General features: G+C 45.1%; 1 protein-coding gene across 1 annotated transcript in view; it reads right to left on the reverse strand.

Moving 5' to 3' along the window:
- Positions 1-341: 341 nt before the first annotated feature.
- PFKFB3 (6-phosphofructo-2-kinase/fructose-2,6-biphosphatase 3) overlaps positions 342-19,528 on the reverse strand; it is a 34,369-nt gene continuing 15,182 nt past the window's right edge. Inside the window, exons 3-16 of the mRNA XM_007935454.2 lie at positions 18,469-18,565; positions 17,226-17,292; positions 16,519-16,593; positions 16,313-16,369; positions 13,668-13,792; positions 12,058-12,265; positions 11,541-11,687; positions 11,225-11,329; positions 9,133-9,262; positions 8,304-8,366; positions 8,112-8,176; positions 5,083-5,256; positions 3,224-3,246; positions 342-384 (exon numbers count right to left, since the gene is read on the reverse strand). Coding sequence (XP_007933645.1) covers positions 342-384; positions 3,224-3,246; positions 5,083-5,256; positions 8,112-8,176; positions 8,304-8,366; positions 9,133-9,262; positions 11,225-11,329; positions 11,541-11,687; positions 12,058-12,265; positions 13,668-13,792; positions 16,313-16,369; positions 16,519-16,593; positions 17,226-17,292; positions 18,469-18,565 — 1,379 coding nt within the window. The remainder of the gene's footprint in view (positions 385-3,223; positions 3,247-5,082; positions 5,257-8,111; positions 8,177-8,303; positions 8,367-9,132; positions 9,263-11,224; positions 11,330-11,540; positions 11,688-12,057; positions 12,266-13,667; positions 13,793-16,312; positions 16,370-16,518; positions 16,594-17,225; positions 17,293-18,468; positions 18,566-19,528) is intronic.

A 19,528-nucleotide genomic window follows, 5' to 3' on the forward strand; every position in this document is an offset into this window, starting at 1 on the left:
ACAAATGGTAACAATGTAACAATGACAGCAGAGGACCACCAGGCATGAGTTATGTCCACAGCACTCACTCATGCTTCTCCTGGCTCAGGATACATGGAGGAGGAGAGACAGACCAGAAAAAGGGAAGATAAGAGAGGACCACAAGACAATGGTAATACTCTTAAAAAAACAAAACAAAACAAAACAAAAAACCTCTGGCACTGAGATATGTGAGTCACATATGTAACAATGGCCAGTCTTCACACAGAGCAAGATGCCTGAGAGGCTGAGATGCCAAGACACAGAGAGATGCAGTGAGGACAAAGGAGGGGCATGCATCGAGTCATTTACCTTTCCAAGGATTAGTAAGGAGAAAACTTTGAGAAAATGTGACAGACAGTTCGTCTTTCAAGCATAATGGTGAAAGGGAAAAAAAAAAGAGGTTGGAAAAGAAAAAAAAAACATCTTTAGTAGTACTTTCTTTTTAATGTGCATTTGAAATTTAAAAACAAAGAGTATATTGTGAATGTTGAAAGGTCTCTGCGTCCCTGTGCAGCCAGGGCAGCCCCAAGAGAAGACTGCAGTGCACTGTGTCCTGGGCTGTCGTTCTTATTGTACTGGGAAGCCAAGACTACCGGGCAACAGACCTCAGGATATGGTTAGTAGGATAACAACCCATATGACCTCAGGGGCTGTCACCATTCCTACTTCTTTGGGTGCTACCACTGTCCATGAGAAGGAAACCTAGTGCTTGGTGTAAGGGCACAGGAAGCATGAAAATGCAGAATGGTGTCGCCCAAACCCAGACACCTGGATGTGTCCACCAAGTCACTGGGGCACCAAGTCCCTCACCCAAAAATCACAGCAGCAACCGGCCATCTGGCACTAACTATGTGCCAGACATTGTGCGGAGAGCTACACTTGTATTATCACACCACCTTATACCTCCATGTTACAGATAAGGAAGCTGAGGTCTAGAATTGTGTTAAGTTGCCCAAAGATAGAGGGCAGTAGAACAAAGGTTCAAAGTCTGCTTGGTCTGACTTTTAACAATTTTGGTCCTGATGCCTAGATCAGTTCCTGGAACCACATGTGTCTCCAATCCCAACAGTAAGTGCCTCTGTGAGCAACACACTCCCAGGCTGGGCTGAACAGGGGCCAACAGAGTAGAGTCAGGAGGGACAAGTCTATAGAGTATGTTTTTGCTGAGCTGGAGGGATTCTAGGCAAAGACATTATTAACCTTAGAGATACGGAAGTTCAACTTTAGAAGAGTTGGGGATATACAACCAAAGGTACCCTCCCAGGAGGAAGATTCCTCCCTGGCAACATATCAGGCCATGGTCACAGGAATGGGATACGCATAGCTGCAAAGCTATTGGGTCCAAATCCGAGGGCTACTTTTCATACAAGGTGAACCCTTGATTTTAAAGTATTCCATGTGTAAACCCCAGCTTCAAGGGGATAACAGATAATGGACCATGAAGATCTCCAAAAAATGGAAGTTAATGGAGAAGGTCCGCTATTAAATAGACAATGCTGAAAGTCAGCAGGTATGAAGCAAGTCAAACAGTTCCAGGCCAGTGCCCTGTGGGCTGCAAACATCAGGTGCCTCTGGGGAGAGGTAAGTAAATAGTATCTTGGCTGGTCCCAGAAACTGGTACAGAGAGAGAAGCCAGCTTTCAGAACGAGGAGACTTGTTCAAGTCCTGGTTCTGCTACTTACTAGCTGGATGACCCCAGGCGAGTTATTTAATTTCAGTCCTCATCTATTAAGCAGGGATAGTAACTGCTCTGCCTACCTTATAAAGTTATTTCAAGGACCAAAGACACTGGATGTGCAGGAGCACATTCTCTGTGAGCTGCAAAGCACTACAAAATACAGCACTCCATGTGGTACGACCACCAGAGTCCCTGGGTGGTGTCAGCGCTCAGCTGCTATCTGAAACATTAGCACTCTGAGTCTACCCAGAGGTGACTCAGAAGAAACTCCTGGTGATTTACTTCCAAAAAGTCAGCCACTGAAAACCTTATGGAGCACAGTTCTATTCTGATACTCCTGGGGTCGCCAGGAGTCGGGATCGACTTCATGGCAACAATTTTTTTGATGGTATTATCACAATGTAAACATGATGTCCAAACAGCTCCCGTTTTCCAAAACCACTCTACTAAGCTCATCAGGCTGAACTCTTCAAACCTTTTCAGCTTCAGCATAATTCAGTCAACCTAATGAGCAAAGAGGAACTATGGGATAGGAGTGACTTGGGGGTGCAGTGGGGTAGGGTGATAGTTTATGGAGGCTTTTACTGAAATTCTGCTACCTTCTGTGGCTGGGGCTCACTGGAGCAATGTTGTTGTTATTGTTGTTGTTTGCTGTCAAGTTGGCCCCGACTCATAGCAACCCCTCCTTGGGTTTCTGACTCGACGGCACATAACAACAACAACACTGGAGCAATAGGAACAGTGAATTATCCAGTGGCTGCTACTGCTAGTGCTTAACCAGAACTTTTCTGCCAGAGAGCTCCAACTGAAGGAAAGGAGGACACAATTGAGTCTATCTGAAACCTGCACACAATCTTGGGCAGGATTATTAAGAAGGAGTAGGTTCACATACAGGACAATCTAATCCAGAAGAACAGTTTCCATACAGAGCCTTCCAGTGTATGGAGGGCTCCCTGGAGCCTTCTGGGAGTTACCACCAGGACTAGGAGGGAGAGGCTGCAGGGCTCCAGGCCTACAACACGCTCTGCTCCGCACCACAGTACTTCCCAGTAGATTTGTTTTGCAGATTAGGTTGTGGGTAAATTTCCCTTTCAAAATGAAAGTGTTCTACTAGGGGAAGGGGAAGTAAGCTTAAAAGACAATGGTAGCAGGCAGACTTAGCTTGCCACCAAAATCTAAGAGGGTAAAATTGGATTTATGTCACATCACAGACCATTCCAATTGCAAAGAGAAACCCAGAACCCAGAGAGGGACTGAGGGAAAGCAATCTGGAGCAGGAGCAGCATCAGAACACAGTGACAAACAGCTGGGCCACAGTTCCTTCTTGTATATCCTTTTCTAAGACGTCATGGATTCTCCGCCCCCCTCCTCCCATCCCTATCTCCTCCTTTGCCCAAGGCAGACTTCAGACTTCACAAGAGCCATCATCAGCCTCAACGCCTGAACAGGAAGAAGGAGTCCAAATTGACAAGCAAGAAGAAAGAGGTGCAAGCACAGCAAAATCATTCAGAGAAAAATACTTACAAACAGGCTTTCCCTAGCAAAGGCTGCAGGGAGAAAAAGTTGAGAGAGAAGTCAGAAGGGAGACAGAGCACAGGGGCCAAGTCATTTGAAACCAGGGTGTATTCTGCTGGGGTAATGCCCTAGCATGGCTGACGGGTTCTAGGCTGCTGAAAATCATGGGGCAACTGTGAAGTGGGGAGTGGGGCTGGGGAGCAGACTAAGGCATCTGCCACTCTACTCTCTATGACTGAAGGCAGTCAGCTCTGGGCATCTACCTCCTGCCTAGGCTTGTCTCCTCCCAAGTACCTACGACAATGGTTCCTAAACTTCCAAATATGACCCAACATTTATACCAAAACAGGATGTCATAGCTATGCCATTTTTGTTCTCAGTTTTCACAAGAAGCATCCTCTGATTTTATACCAGAAAGGACTATTTATTAGCAGTCTCCCCGCTCCTACCCCCTCATTTTAAAAGACAAGGAGACTGAGGCCCAGGGGGGTGAAATTACCTAACAATTAAAATCCTACAGCTAGTAGCAGAGCCACAACCAGAAGCCGGGTCCTCCAGACTCCTAGTTAATCCTCATCATCTGAGTCCTATGGAGCACTTACTATGTGACAGGCATTGTGCTAGACATTGGCATGAATTACCCCCATTTCATCTGCCTTTTGCAAAGGGTGTTATTCCCCCATTCCACAGATGAGAAAACTGGGGCCTAAGGTTAAATAACCTGTTTGGGGTTGCATAGTAATCTCCTCCACATCACATTTCTAGACCCCACCAAGCTTTAAGTAAGCTGTGGGAGAAATCTAGAATGGGGAAGTCCACAGAGGCAGCAATAACAGTAGCCTCAGCATCCAGTTCATGAACAAATACAACTCCACGTTTCCCATGTTCTTTGTAAAAGACCAGGCTTGGCAGGTAGAGGTGGATGGAGGTGGAGTGGGACTCTTGGGAGGTAACAAAATTTGTGCCTCAGGATTTCTACATCTCACATATTTGCAAAAGGTTCTTGGCTGTCTTTGAAGAAAAGACTGGTTTTGTGAAAACAAATTTTAACACCCAAAAGGAGTGGCTGGTGGGTTTGAACTGCCAGCCTTCTGCTTAGCAGTTAAATGCCTCAGACACTACACCGCCAGAGCTCCCTTAATCTTCATAGCTAAAGAAATAAGAGATCTCTGCTGTTTGTTGGGTTTTGTGTGTGTGTGTCTCCTATCTGCTGAGCTAACTCTGTTATGTGAAAAAGCAGTTATTTCCTAGTTATCCAGTTCTGACAGTAGGGCTTCAGGGTTCTAACTGGGCTGTGCTGGATTTAGGACAAGCTCCATGGGCCCCTTCTGACTACAGCTTTTCTGTAACGGGGCACAATTATGAGAAAGGAAGATAAGTAAAAATACTCAGACATGGCCATGGGACCGAAAAGAAGCCCTCATGCAACAACACAGAGGCAAAAGGGCCCAAAGCTGGAATGGAGAGACTTCTGGAAATTGCCCGTAGACTTTGTTTTAGAAAAAACTATTCATGAACGTGAATGGGACTCAGATACTTTAAACACTATTTCTTCTGCTCTGCCTGGTTCTGTTTCTCAGAAAGCAGGAGGCACACACAGTCACAACCAGTGCCAGCAAGGAAGGACCCCCACAGTGTTACAACCTTTAAAGGAACTTTCTCATATTCTCTCCCCTACCCCACATCCCCAACTCACCATGTGCACACACATGCACACACACCACATGCATGCACACACACGTATGCACGCATATACATATACACACACTCTACCCCTCTGCACCTGAGGTCATTACTATACCCACAGGGTAGTCTTCTCCCCACCCACAGGCAGGCGACGTGACTGAAGGAAAAGGGAGTCAACTAACTTGTCCGGGCAGCTGCGTGGGCACCTCCTGGGGCAGGCAGTTGGGCAGGGCAGCAGAAGAAGAAGCCACATGCTCCTCAAAGCTGTTGATGCGAGGCTTTTTGGTGGGCTCAGGGCTGGCTAGTGGGGTGACACTATTGCGTCTCATGAGTGGGTTAGGTCCCTTCTTTGCATCCTAAGCAAGACAAAGAAAAAAGAGAGAAGGCGACAGTTACAAGGAGGCGGGAGATAAATGAGCCAAAAAAAAAAAAAAATTTTTTTCTCTGCCTCGGGATTCTAATGAAACAGGACTGTTCGAGGGGAAGGTCCTGGGACAATGGAGATGCTGTTTGTCCTATGATGCCCAGCTGTCCAAGAACAGGGGATGATTTCCTTCCATGGTCCCTTCCTGGATCATTCCAAAAGACACCTTATAGCAAGTGCAAATGGATGTGTGCAAAGTACAAAAGATGGAGCAGGTGAGGGAAGAACACCAGTATAAAAATTCTCCACTTTGGTTCAACACAAAGAAGTTATTCAATGACAGCAGATAATGAGGTTCCAAGAAAAGAGTCTTCTTTCTGGACTCTCAGAAAGGCATAGAGATGGGGGAGTACAGGAGGAGAGAGAGCTGGCTGTGTGGAATACAGAAGCCAAGGCTCACTGGTAAGCACAGGGGGGCAGGCACAGAGGGATAGATAGGAAAATGTGTATCTGTTTGGCTTCCCTTCCACTGACTGGCTAGTCCAGGATCCAGGACCCATCCCTTTCTGCAGAGTACACATGGAACAACTCATGTTCCATATAAATGTCCCAGCTTAAGACAGCAAATGAAGGGTTCAAAATCACCCAGGAGACTAAAGGTACCAAAAATTGAGGGGCACAGCTAGGCCCAGACACACTAGCCTTGTGATCAACATAACAGTGTGCTATGGGCTGAGGCGGGGGGGGGGGGGCTCCTTCTGGAAAAGCTTAAAAAGAATGTGAGGCCCGTATCTCAGATGAGGCAGGCCACTCCTACGTAGCAGCAGACACAAGGCTCCGAAGTCCTGCAGCCCACCGTTCTGTAGCTCATGGCCCAGGAGCCCAAGTCCAGGTCTGTTATCTGTCATGACCCTGCCCAGTCCCCTCCAGAGAAGTATTTAGGGACCATGAGAGTCAAGTCCAGGCCCAACCAAAGCAATGGGGCAGCAGGCTGGAGCCTGGCAGAGAACCTGCACCAGCCATTTCCTCTCTAGCCAGGGCTGCTCCTGACATGACTGAAGGCAACATTCACCACATCTGGAAGGGGCAGTCAGAATAGGGGGTCACAACCAGCCAGCCAGGTAACTCCCAGTGAGAACAAACTTGAGCTAACGTCTCACATCTCCCTTAATGCCAAAATCTTGTAGTTGAGCTCCTGGAGAACAAGGAAGTCACCAGCTCTTGGGACCTCCATGGGCAGAATGTAACACTTGATGTATAAGAAGGGGTTGGACTAATATAGGCAGAGCATTCCATCTTGACAGCCTGTATAAAGCTAAATCAAAGGTACTTTCCCAATATATGCTTGGAGAGAACACTAATGTGCTCAGGTGAAAAAGCCTACCTGACAGATATCCTGAGGTGGAAATCACACAAAATCAAACACTGGAATGTCTTGAAAAAAAAATTTTTCTGTTCACCATCCCTGATTCCTCTAACTCTCAAATCATATCCATTTTTCCCTAGTCCCACTTCCTTGTCTTATACTATCATCATCTCAGTACCTCTGTACCTAAGCACATAGAGATGATTAAATTGATACCTAACCCTGTTTTAACCAGTAACTCTAAAACCTGAAAATATAGTTTTACTACCTGAAAGGAAAAGGCAGCAATAATCGTGCTATAGCTACTTTTAAAAGAGGAAAAATATGTGTCTTCCTCTTTAATACTCACTTCTCAGGTCAGGCAGAAATGGGGAAAGAGACAGAGCTTTGAACCAGTTCTTCCTGGTTCAGTCATGGCCAAAGAAGCAAAACCGGAATGGACCCAAATTTGTAAAATGTGGGTGACCTTGAATGGTAACTGGAACAGAAAAAACTATGGGTCGACACCCTGCTAAAAACTTAATCTCCCTCTTAGAAAATAAGGGCAGCATGTGCATTGCATAGCAACCAAATCTCTTAACCGGAAGTTGGAAACAACGGTTTTGAGCACAAAACAGATGCTCAAAGATGGTAGCCAACAGTGCTGCTTTGAATGTGTGTCTCTTTCAATACCAAACCAAACCAAACTCACTGCCGTCGAGTTGGATCCAACTTATAGGGACTCCTCCTTGGGTTTCAAGGTGATATCACTATGGAAGTAGCCTGCCCCAACCTTCCTTCCGAGGAGTTGCTGGTGGGTTTGAACCGCCAGCCTTCTGGTTAGCAATCGAATGCATTAGGCACTATGCCACCAAAGCTCCTTCTCTCTCAATAGTCCTGGCTATAATCCAATCTCTTGCAACAGGTTCCTCAAAGTGCTCACTACGCCTCTTCCGAGTCTCTCATTCCAGGGCTTCTACCCATAATTTTTCCCATTATTGTTCCACTTCACTCAAATTTTATAAATTTGGGTCTGTTCTAATTTTGCTTTGTCAGCCATGAATGAATTGCTTCAAATTGGTTCAAAGCCATGGAAAGAGATTACGGGAGGGTGGGGGTGGAGGTGGAAAACTTCCAGAAGCCACAAAAAAGAGAGAGAATACACAGATGTGGAGAAAAAGGAGGTGAGAAAATCAACAGATCTAATTCAAACAAAAATTACAATAGTGACAACATGACTGATATAACTGGTGTCACTGAATTATATATGTGAGAAATGTTGACATGGCAAATGTTGGGTTATATGTATTTTTATAACAATTTAAAAAAATTACTATAGTGAGAACCAGCTGAAAAGTACATGTCAGCATTTATAAGGAACTCAGTCAGACTTCATCCTTCTTAAGTGTGTAAGCTCACTGGCCCCTTACTCCACAGGAGTCCTTCAAGTGACAGACAGGGTGGAAATACTGAGGGAGAAGGAGGCACTGAAATCCACTCACCTCTGACCTTTCCCGGTGTGTGCTCACAGACTCCACATTCAAATAGATGGATTCTACCCGGCAACCTGGGGCAAAGGAGGGAGAAAGAGTACAGCTTCTGTTAATAAGGAGATGGCCCCTGTTGAAAGCTCCACAGTCACCATGAGGAGCAGCCGGAGGGGAGTGTATCTTAGCAAGAGCTGCATCACTTACCATAAGCAACAGGTGTCAGCTTCAGGACTGTGTGAAGAGGGCATTTCAGGTAGGGCATCTCCTCTGAAAAGAAAGCAGATATGACCCCATGATGAAACAGGAGACTTGAGGCAGGGGGATTTATAGACTGACACCCACATTCACAGTCTACAGTGGGAGCTTCTGACATGCTTGTGCCCTTAGAACCCAGGCCCAAGCAGGGGAACTATCCCCCAGCACACAGGCCATCCTACAACCTGCCAGCACAAAACAGAAAGAGATACCTAGCTGAGGAACAAATTTTAAAAATTCACCCTTTCACAATGTCAGAATTAGAGTTTAAAAAACAACAATAAAAAAAAGGCTTTCCCAAAGCAATTAAGTGTGTCTTGGGATTCAACTGAACCTTAGGGAGATGTAAGACTTACCTGTTAACAGCATCTTTAGAGAATGCTGTGCTGTTTGTTCCCAAGAGGTGGGCTGAAGAGAAGAGTTTCCCCCCACCCCAATATGCCCCAAAGACCCTTAGATTTATGGAGACCAAGGGCTTTCTGGAGACTGTTTTACAATGCTACGAAGCCCACTGTGCATCAAACTGTGTTCTGAAGAGTTTCCTAAGGGCCAGTGAAGTAGCCTGTATTGAAGAAGACCCCTTTGTGGGCTGTGCAGCCAGACACATATACTGACTTTCTTAACATTCAGCAACACAACAGAACAGTGTCTTTGTGGGAAATGATGTGCTACGTAGATACGCCATACTAAAGGTCAATTTCCCTCTTCCCTCCTTAAGTGTGAAACTTTCCCAATTCCTGATTTCCCCATACAGAATGCTTCAGAGGATGGGCATTACCTGCACTCTTATCTAGAAAGTAGGCCAAGAGGCAACGCAGGACAGCCTGGTGACAAATCACCAGCACATTCTCCTGACGCTCCAGCTCCATGATCACTGGCTCCAAACGCTGGACCAGGTCCTGGTAGGACTGCAAGACAGAGGTGCCAGCCCTGCGTTAGAGCAGAACTGCACGTAGGAAGCATAGGAGTGCCGCCACCCGGCCACACCTTTCTCATCATCATAAGCCAGAGAACACTCACTACTCAATACCCTGTGAGGTTTAAATACTGTATCCCAGTGGGAAGGCTGGGGTGAGTAGTGACCCTCTTACCAAGGAGAACTAGCACAAGCAGCTTCCTGAAAAAGGCAAATCACCTTTATGTTGACAAGAATTTGGTGATGTATGGGTATACCTTGGAGATATTATGGGTTCAGTTTCTGAACTACCACAATAAAGCAAATATTGTTAGAAAGCAAGTGACATGAATTTCTTGTTTTCTCTGTGCATATAAGTTATGTTTGCGCTATAGTCTATTCAGGGTACATTATGAAAAAGTTTAAAATATTTTGAGAATTACCAAAATGTGATACAGAGACACGAAGTGAGCACATGCTGTTGGAAAAATGGTGTCGACAGACTTGCTTGACACAGGGTTGCCACAAACCTTCAGTTTGTAAAAAATGCACAATCTGTGAAGTGCAATAAAGTGAAGCACAATAAAACAAGGTGTGCCTATACTCTTCTGAAGGGCAACAATACAGCTGCCATACTGTCTCTCTGAGCAACTTCCTTTTCTAATCCTCAACATAGGAATTAGAGATAGGTGTGGCTGAGAAGGGGTATGGAATATTATTAAGCCATAAAAAGGCATGAAGTATCAATACATGCAATGATATGGATGAATTCTGAAAACATTATACTGAGTTAAATAAATCAGATATAAAAGGCCATACACTGTGGGTCCATGTACATGGAATGCCCAGAACAGCCACATGCAGAGACAGAAAGCAGATTAGTGGTTGCCAAGGGATGAGAAGAAAAGGAAAATCGGGACTGACCACTAACAGGTGTGTTATTTTTTTTGGGGGGGTGATAGAAATATTCTGGAATTAAGACAGTGGTGATGTCTACACAACATTGTGGATACACTAAAAACCACTGAAAATGGTATACTTTAAAATGGTTAAAATGGTGAATTTTGCAGTTTGTGAATTTTATCTCAATAAAGTAAAACTAAGGTCAGGCTTGTGACTTTAAAACAGGAACATCAAGGCAACTATTGCTGCCGTCTTCCTTCTTTCACTAACTTGGGTCCTGGGAGTGAGGACCAGTGTGAGCCTATGTGTCCCGGCCCACAAAGGAATCACGCTGACAAATGCTGAGGAGGGTCACAGGAAGGGCCCATGCTGGTGTCCCAACGTCGATGCCTGCAGGCTGGTCCCCAGGCACCCACAGCACCTGGACACTCTGTCCAGTGCTTGCAGCAGCTACTCCCCAGCCAAAGTGAGTTTTATACCAGGCTTTGGAAACTGCCGCTACGTGACCACCTGTCACATGACCACACTGTCACCTGTGACAGTGCCTGTCAGTACAAGTGACGGGAAGTAACACACACACAGCTGGCATGTCAACCAGCTCGCCCGTGGTCAAGTAAAATCCCTTTGTGTTGGGTGAATAATCATTGGCAATCTTCTTTCTTCCTCATATCAGTACAAATGCCATTAGACAAACACATGTCACTTTCACTGAATGGAAAATACAACTGTATTTCTCCTGGAACTGTTTCTAAGGTTCAATTTAGGAAGATTCAATTCAAAGGTGTAAAGTGCTAGGAACAAGCATCCAGAATAGGTTAGGAGATCAAAAAAATATTGGTTGGATGTCAGATTCCTTCTTCCTTGGAGCTGACTACTCAGTTGTGCACAATCAGTCGGTACTTGGGATCCTTCCGGGTCCCCTGTACCTTCTCTTGGCCTCCACTAAGGCTCTTCATGAGCTTCTCCATACTCAACACACACCATCTACACTTGGATCATTATTTGCCGAGTGAAGAAATGACTACAGATGGAAAAGAGAGGCAAGAAATGAGGATGGCCCCAACACACATACCTCACCAGTGGGATAGCGGTAATAGTATTTGTCCTGTTCACGCAGGGCATATTCCTCAGGGTAGGTCTCCTTGATCTCCTCGTAGGTCATCTCCTCACAAACGCCCTGGTGGAAACACTCAGAGGTCACTCAAGGGAATGTGTCCAAAAGGGTCAACACAACCCATGTGAGTCTGAAAGAGATCTTAGGAAGTCGCAATGCCCAGGGACAATTTTCTTGGGTACAGGCTACCCTCTTTCTAACTGATTCAGAGGGAAGAGGCCTCCACAACCCCTCTCCCTCCAGCCTGCCCACGTGGCCAGATCCAGGCACTCACAGCATCAATTTCGTTGAGTGCCTTCCACTGCTCATAGGGAAGTTTAAGGGCTTCTGCTGTCTGGATGGTACTTTTCAGCTGGCTGGTCCACACCTTAAGGTCCTTCAGGTTCTGTTCCTCCACAAACTTGCTCAGGGCATTGGCAAACTGAAGGGCCATGGGATGAGAGAGGAAACACACACATTGGACACTAGGGCTCCTGCTCCTGCTCTAAGAAGCAATGGCAAGATTCATTCACCCTCCACATTAAAGACTACCATGCTACTGAAGTTACAATGGTGAAGAGCCTGGCAGCAACTAGCTCCAGCCGCTAGCAACTAGGACCAGTCCCCTCCATGCACACCAAATCAGCCTTCCTCAAAACCCCAGCAGACTCTTGCCTTTTCAGTGCATCTTAGCATGCTAAGGCAGTAGCTGCAGGAAACACAACACCTTACCCACCCCCACTGACATTACAACTTCCCTACAGAAAGGAGACACACTTCCTTTCCTGTTGCATCCCTCAACTTCCTCCTACCTTCTTGCCCCTGCTGGACAGGCCAGAGTCACCTCCGATCTTCCCTAGGAGGTTGTACTCATTCTCCCCATGCCGACATAAGTAGATGGTGCGGGGCTGCACGTGGATGTTCATCAGATAGTACACAATTCGGCTCTGGATGTGGTCCTGGACTCTGTTCACCAAGAACCTCCGGCCAACATCGATCACCTTGATGAGTGACAAGTCCCTGCATAGAAATGCCACCAAGGATTAGCCATCAGAATGTTCTACCTGTCAGCACAGCACACCCAGCCTCTTGTACAAATCGCCTGGCTCATCATCCAGAAGACTTATTGGTCAACAGAACTGTAAGGTCAGACTGTAAGCTCCTGGAGAGCAAAGTCTGAATCTATTTTCTACAAGAGCCAGAGAGTAAAAACACAGCAACCAATTTCCACAGCATAGGGCCTGGCCAAGAGGGTGGCTGGACTCCCAGGAAAGCAAGAAAATAGAAAAGAAAATATCATAGGGCAAGTACCAAGATTAGGACTCAACTAGATTCACATCACACAATTTCTTCTCCTTAAAATTGGAGTAAAGACCAGGTGAGGTGGGGGAAGATGCGAGAAAAAGGAGAAAGGGAACATAAAGGACTTCTCTCTCCAACACCAGGAAATGCGTTCTGTCTGACTTTGAGGCAAAGTTGCATAATAGTTTAGAGCTCAATGCTAGAGGTTCAAATTCTAGCTCTTCCACTTACAGGCTTAGTTAACCTCTCTGGATCTCAGTTTCCACATTTGTAAAATACGATGACGGCAATAATAGTGCTTACCTCAAGCTGTTATGAAGACTAAATAAATTAGTATTTATGAAAGACTAAGGACAGAGAATGGCATACAGCACTGTAATTGCTTGATATAAAAATATAACATGGGATTGCAATTAATATCATGAAACAAAATGTTTATAAATTGTTGAATGAGAAACTATTTTACTCAGTAGACATTCACCACAACAAAATGTTAAATATGAAAAAAAAAAATCAGGAGTCAAATGTATATTTACTTTCTATACTTCCACATAGTATCTGGGAGTTCTGGTGGCGTAGTGCCTGAGGCATCTGACTGCTAACCAGAAGGCTGGTGGTTCAAACCCACGAGCCACTCCTCGGAAGGAAGGTTGGGCAATCTACTTCCGTAGAGATACTACCTTGGAAACCCAAGGAGGGGTCTCTATGAGTCAGATTCAACTGGAAGGCAGTGAGTTTGGTTTTGGTTTGGAACATAGTATCTAAAATATTTATTGTATTGGTAATTGGGGAGGGGAATAAAAGAAATTCTTAAAGAGCTAGTGTAAAAGAATGTACACGCATATTCTTTGTGGGAACGTCTGGTGGTGTAGTGGCTGAAACATATGGTTGCTAAGTAAGGTGAGCAGTTTGAACCAAATAGCCATTCCGTGGGAAAAAGATGAGGCAGTCTGCTTCCGTGGAGATTCACAGCCTTGGAAACCCTATGAGGCAGTTCTTCTCTGTCCTAAAGGGTCACTATGAGTCAGAAGCGATTCCATGGCAGCAGAGTTATTTTTTTCAAGAACACATTAGAAACCCAAATGTGGATAATTCAGACATGATCCCTTCTTAGAATTACCTGTCACATTTATCGGGGTCAAGGGGTTGATAGTGGGCTTCATAGCAGTTAATTCTCTTCATGAAGTCCTCCATGGCTTCTGCTGAGTTGCAATGTTTGTAATCCGGACTGGAGATTTTCACTTCCTGTTAACACCACAAAGAGGCAGCTGATGGATGAGTCATGCCAGGAGGCTTTTTACTTAGATTAAACAGGATTTGGAGCTTTCAAAAGGGGAAAGCACAGAAAGGCTCAGAACAAAGGTTATCCTAGCCAGTGTTTAAGAAGAAAAAGAAGGAAACTACAGGCTGAGTCATAACTTGATTATTATATGGTGAGGGCACCAATGGTAGATAAAGAATTGCTGGTTGGAAGGCACGCTGCCCACTCAGCCCTCGGAAAGAGATGACGTCCACGAGGATTCCTTAATGAAAACCTCTGACTAGTCTACCATTGAGGAACTCAGTCTGCCAGAAGGCCTAGCCCTCAATCCAGCTGAATTCCACATCAGTATCTGCAACACCCCCTGCACCAGAGAGTCAGTTATTGGTTATAAAGGCATACTCGAGAGTTGCTGGAGTTGCTAGAGAAGGTCCTGGCTCTGAATCTCAGACACAGTTCCTCTTCCACCAGCCCAAAGACCAAGGCAGCCAACACTTGTAACTAGTCTGTTACTAACTACAATAGCTAGTGTGCAACACTAAGAACACGCGTTTTTCCTGCTCAGAGGTACTCTAATGAGGAGTGGGCGGACAAGTGACACTCAGACCACCTATACCCTGTAACCAAGCTATAGGTCTGAGCAACCTGAGAAACTCCGAATTTGCTAACACATGTGCTCTTTTTTGCTTCACCAACTACCATAGCTTTGAAAGAAAGGTAACCACTCTTCAAAAACCTAAGTTCAAAAATTCTTTTCTTCCCAGCTGCCCACAGTTGCCTACATAGAGAACGCAGTGGGGAGGTCTGACCTGCAAAGCTGCTTTGAGTCATAATCAGAGAAAGACATTTCTGAAAACATAGAGTCAGGACAAATGATTAAATATGTTAAAGAACTAAGAAATGAATAGTAATCTCCTAGCTAAGCTTACTGGTGACCACTCACTGGGGATAAATCACTTGGTAGTTACGCTTTTAGTTTTTTTTTTTAATTGTTTTTTACACTTTGCTTCACTACCAAGTGAAACTAGCAGAGCCAAACCAAGGAATTATAGTAAAACCCTTTGTTTAGATTATTGCAGTTATCTGTTTTCTTGTACTCTGAATCATTTCCTTTGGACCCAATGAAACCAATCTGAACAAATTTCCACATTGCTTTGAAATATTCCCTCTGACTTGGAGAAAAGGTCTAACATAAGAAGGGAATGCATGCTTAGCACCTCTTTATAACTACACATTGCTATACAGAGTCCCTGGGTGGTGCAAAGAGTTAACATGCTAAGCTGCTAACCGAAAGATCAGTCGGTTAGAGTCCACCCAGAGGCTCCTTGGAAGAAAGGCCTGGTAATCTACTTCCACAAGATCAGCCACTGAAGCACAGACCTACTTTGATACATATGGGGTTGATAATACGGGGTTGCTGTGAGTTGGAAGTGACTTCACAGCAACTGGTTTTCAGTTTGTACAGCAAGACCACAAAGTTCCATGCAGAAGTATTAAGACTGCTTTTCTTTATAGATAAGGTACTCTCTCTGGTGGCTCAGTGGTTAAGACATTTGGCTACTAACCAAAAGGTTGGCAGTCTGAATCCACCAGCTGCTCTGAGGGACAAAGATGAGGTAGTCTGCTTCTGTAAGGATTTACAGCCTTGGAAACCCTATGGGGCAGTTCAACTTTGTCTTATAGAGTCACTAGGAGCTGGAATTGACTCAATGGCAGTGGTTTTCTTTATAGAGACATCTTATTCTAATGTATTTAAACTGGACATAAATTTATTCACTCCATGAGAAGGTGACCTGTGGTAAAGATTTCATAGTAAACACTTCTTTCAGTATTTATGATATATTGCTATCAACTGATAAAATTTAGGAATTCAAATTAAGCTGCTAATTACCCCCAAGGTATAAGGCAAACTTCCCCTTGACATGGGGAGATTGGCCCTATACATTGGGCCACTAGATGGAAGGAAGATAATTTTACTATCCCATTTCTTCCCAAACTTGGAAACTGATTTCAGTTTAATGAATTCTATAAGCTTCTGTCAATACATAACTATTCTTATCTATCAGGAACCTTAATAGCAAAAGAGAGCATCAGCCTATTGCCTACCTTCCCATAAGGCAAGGCTGAGAGCTTCTGTGTCGTTTCTTCCAAGTAGCCCCAACACACATCAGCCAGGACTGCCAAGCTACAGAAATTATTCCTAATCCTCCCCACTTTACCTTCTATGGTCCAACAAAGACTATGCTCACTACCAACTGTCTGAAAAGACCCCAAGAAGAGCCAGCCTAGGTCACAGAACATGCTTCTAAGTTAAGAAATACTGCTTCATATTTCTATCCTCCCAGTATCCAGCTTCTCAGACAATATCAACAAAAGGAGGAGAACAAGCTCATTCTAATAGTTTCACTTTCAGGGCTTGGCTTGCTTTCACACTTTTCTCAGATTGCAAATGTCCTTGCAGCCTAAGTTACTGCAGAGAACAGGGGTCTTCTGTTTTCTCTTACCATGATGTTGGAGGCTACAACTGTAGGGTCATCACACACAGACTCAATGAAAAACACCTGGGTGGAAACAAGACAAACTGGAAGTTAGGTACCAAGTGTGAAGCAGGCACAGTAATCTGCTCCAGGCACAGTAATCATCCCACCCCAAGGTTTTTTCCTTTCTCCTGAGCTCTCTGGGACAAGACAGGACAAGAAGCTTGGCTCACCTTGAAATCATTTTCTTTGGCAAAATGAAGGATCATGTGTCTTCTCTCTCTAGTAGTATTGGTGGCATCAAAAACCTGGTAGAGAGAAAGAAGGGCAGGCAGTGAAGAACCTAATTTTCAGTTTAACAATATTTACCAAATCTCTGAATAGGTCAGGCCTGTCACTTCCATGAATAAGCCAAAAATGTTGGTTCAAGAAGAGACTGTACCCTGCCCAAGGCCTCTCTAGGAGTACGCAGAACCCAGGCCCAGCACTGTGCCAGCCCTCCCCTCTCCCTCTGTTCAAAAATGTGAGGGACAGTAGGGGAAGGGGTGGGAAGAGTTATTTAAAACAAACAGAAAATTGCATGCAGTGGGAGGAGGACGTATGTGGAAGTCCATTAGCTCCTATAGCTGGCAGCAACCCCAGGTCCTCCCAGCCTTGGTGGGTGGTAGCCTAACTGTACATAAAGGATGAGGGGATGAGCAGAGCACTCGTACTACTGTGTCCTTGAGTCCACCCCCACCGACCACCTTGCTGAGCTACTATACTGCTCTAACCACATGGTTCCCTCAACCCTCAGGACCAGAGGCGCTTGTCTATGTTTGCAGTGTCTGATTGATGTCTCTTAGCACTTTTTCAGGTCAATGTCTCCATTTCACTCTTTGAAGGAAGGCCATCCTGATATGGGATTGAAAAACAAGATAGTAGCATTCCCTAGACTTACCGCAATTTGGCCTCCTTCCTGCATCAGGTATGTTTTGACATCTCTCAAGGCTGCTAAGGCACACTGTCTGCAACATGCAAGAAAAAGAAGCCCAAAATCAGGAAGGGCCCATCTGGACCAGGTAAGTCCAAACAACTTGCCTCACCCACCCCAGTAAGCAAAGTAATGACAAGGTCTGTCTCTAAACTGCCCAGTGCTGTGGCCAGGCTCACCAAGCCTTCATTGGCATCAGCCCCTTCAGGCCTAGAGGCTCCCCAAGTTGAGGTTCAGGATAGATAAACTCCAATCACCCTCAGGAAGTGGTGCTCATGGCTGGATGCACAAATGGAATCCCCTAAGGGCTTTCAGAAACTAATGCGCAGATCTCACCTACAACATCTGAGTAAATTGGTCTGGGGTATGGCCTGAGATTAGGATTTTTTACTAGCTCCACAAGTGATTCTATATGCAGTCAAAACTGAGTACTACTGCACTCAAAAAACCAAACCTAACTCACTGTCATCGAGTCGATTCTAACTAATAACAACACTCATTAGGTTTCTGAGGTGGTGAATCTTTACAGAGGTAGGTGTCCCATTTTCCTTCCTTGGAGCAGCTGATGGGTTTGAACCGCCAACCTTGTGGTTAGTACTCAAATGCCTTAGGCACTGTGCCACCAGAGCTCCTTACTATTGCACTGTTGTTGTTGTTGTTGTTGTTATGGGCCCTCGAGTCGGACCTGACTCATAGCGAACCCTCCTTGGGTTTCCGAGGCAGTATCACTATGGAAGTAGATTGCCCCATCTTCCTGTCGAGTTTGAACCACCAGCCCTCTGGTTAGCAGTCTAGTGCCTTAGGCACTATGCTACCAGAGCTCCCACTATTGCACCAGAGTTTGATAATCACCTTTTGCTTTTAAAAAATTCTTCTCGAGTATAAACAGGTAATTTTCGGTGAAAACGATTTTGATCATTCTTAATGAGATGTTGTTGCTATTGATCTATATCGCATCAGCTGAGTTAGAACATTTTCAAACAGATCAAAGCAAGGAGTCTGACACAGGCTGAGAGACTTGTCCTAAACTAAACTGCAGCATAGCTGCCAGCAGAGCTGGGGCCAAATCTAATGGCCGTCAACCCTATCTAGATAAGCCAGAGGCCAGAGGGCCACACTGCAGGTCTATTTTCTCTTTCTCTTAAAGAAGATGTTTTTAAACAGCAAAGTAAATCCAAACCCAAAGCCTTCAAGGCAGTTCATGTCTTACTTCCGGACTTTCATGGCCTCTTCATTGTCAGGGCGAAAGAAGTCGTAGGAGCTGTATTTCTTCACAGCCTCCCGGCGATACTCACCCACGTTGAACACTGTGGATGGAAAATAAAAGGTCAGCCTAAGATGACCAAGCAGGACAAAGGGACCTACTCACAACTGGAAGCATGATCTCAAAAAAAATTAAAAAATCAAACAAAATCCCACCAATTTTTATCGGGTCCAGTCTCTAATCCTAGTCTCACAATGGCATGGAACAGAGACTGAGACTGTGAGAACAGAGGCAGTTAAAAGTCTAGTGAAAACAGGGACAATGATTTCTGCCAACCGTCTCCAAAAGTCAGTGGGGTCTCATACCCACTGCAAGGTCCAAACCAGCCGCTCCTCTGCTGACTCAGCAGCCAGAGCCAAGGTGGCGGTTGTTGTTAGGTGCCACCAATTTTCAACTTGTAGTGACCCTAACTGACAGAGTAGAGCTGCCCTATAGGGTAATTTAGGGTATAATCATTATGGGAGCAGATCAGCAGGTCTTTCTCCTACAGAGTCTCTAGATTGATTCAAATTGCCAGCCTTTCAGTTAGCAGCCAAACACTTAACCATTGAAACCAGGGCTCCTTCAACATCAATAAGGCTATCTAATTCTGTTTTCCCCAGTGCATTTAATATTGATTGGGCACAAAGCATGTACATAGCACTGTGCTAGGCACAGTACAGGTAAGAAAATATAAGATCTAGTCCCATCATCAAGACATTTCTCATCTGGACCATGGTCACAGGGGACATCAAGCTTAACTGATACATAACATAATACACAAAAACACTGTTTTGTGTATTATGTTATGTATAACATGGGGTCTTAAAAGCTTGTTATGTATAACATGGTGCAAAAACGGCAAGGAGGCCACATGTTCTGACCTCCTCTAACCCTACAAGGGGAAGGCAGGATTACCAGCAGTAACCCAAGGCCTATTACTGCCAGGCCAGACATGTTGCCTCCCTCCAGTCCTTTCTCCAACCGTTCCTCCCAGAGCACCCACCACCTCTCTCCTGGGTTCGAT

This window comes from Orycteropus afer, unplaced genomic scaffold (genome assembly GCF_000298275.1).
Source record: "Orycteropus afer afer isolate SDZICR_OR568_19922 unplaced genomic scaffold, OryAfe1.0 scaffold00028, whole genome shotgun sequence".
Taxonomy (NCBI): Eukaryota; Metazoa; Chordata; class Mammalia; order Tubulidentata; family Orycteropodidae; genus Orycteropus; species Orycteropus afer.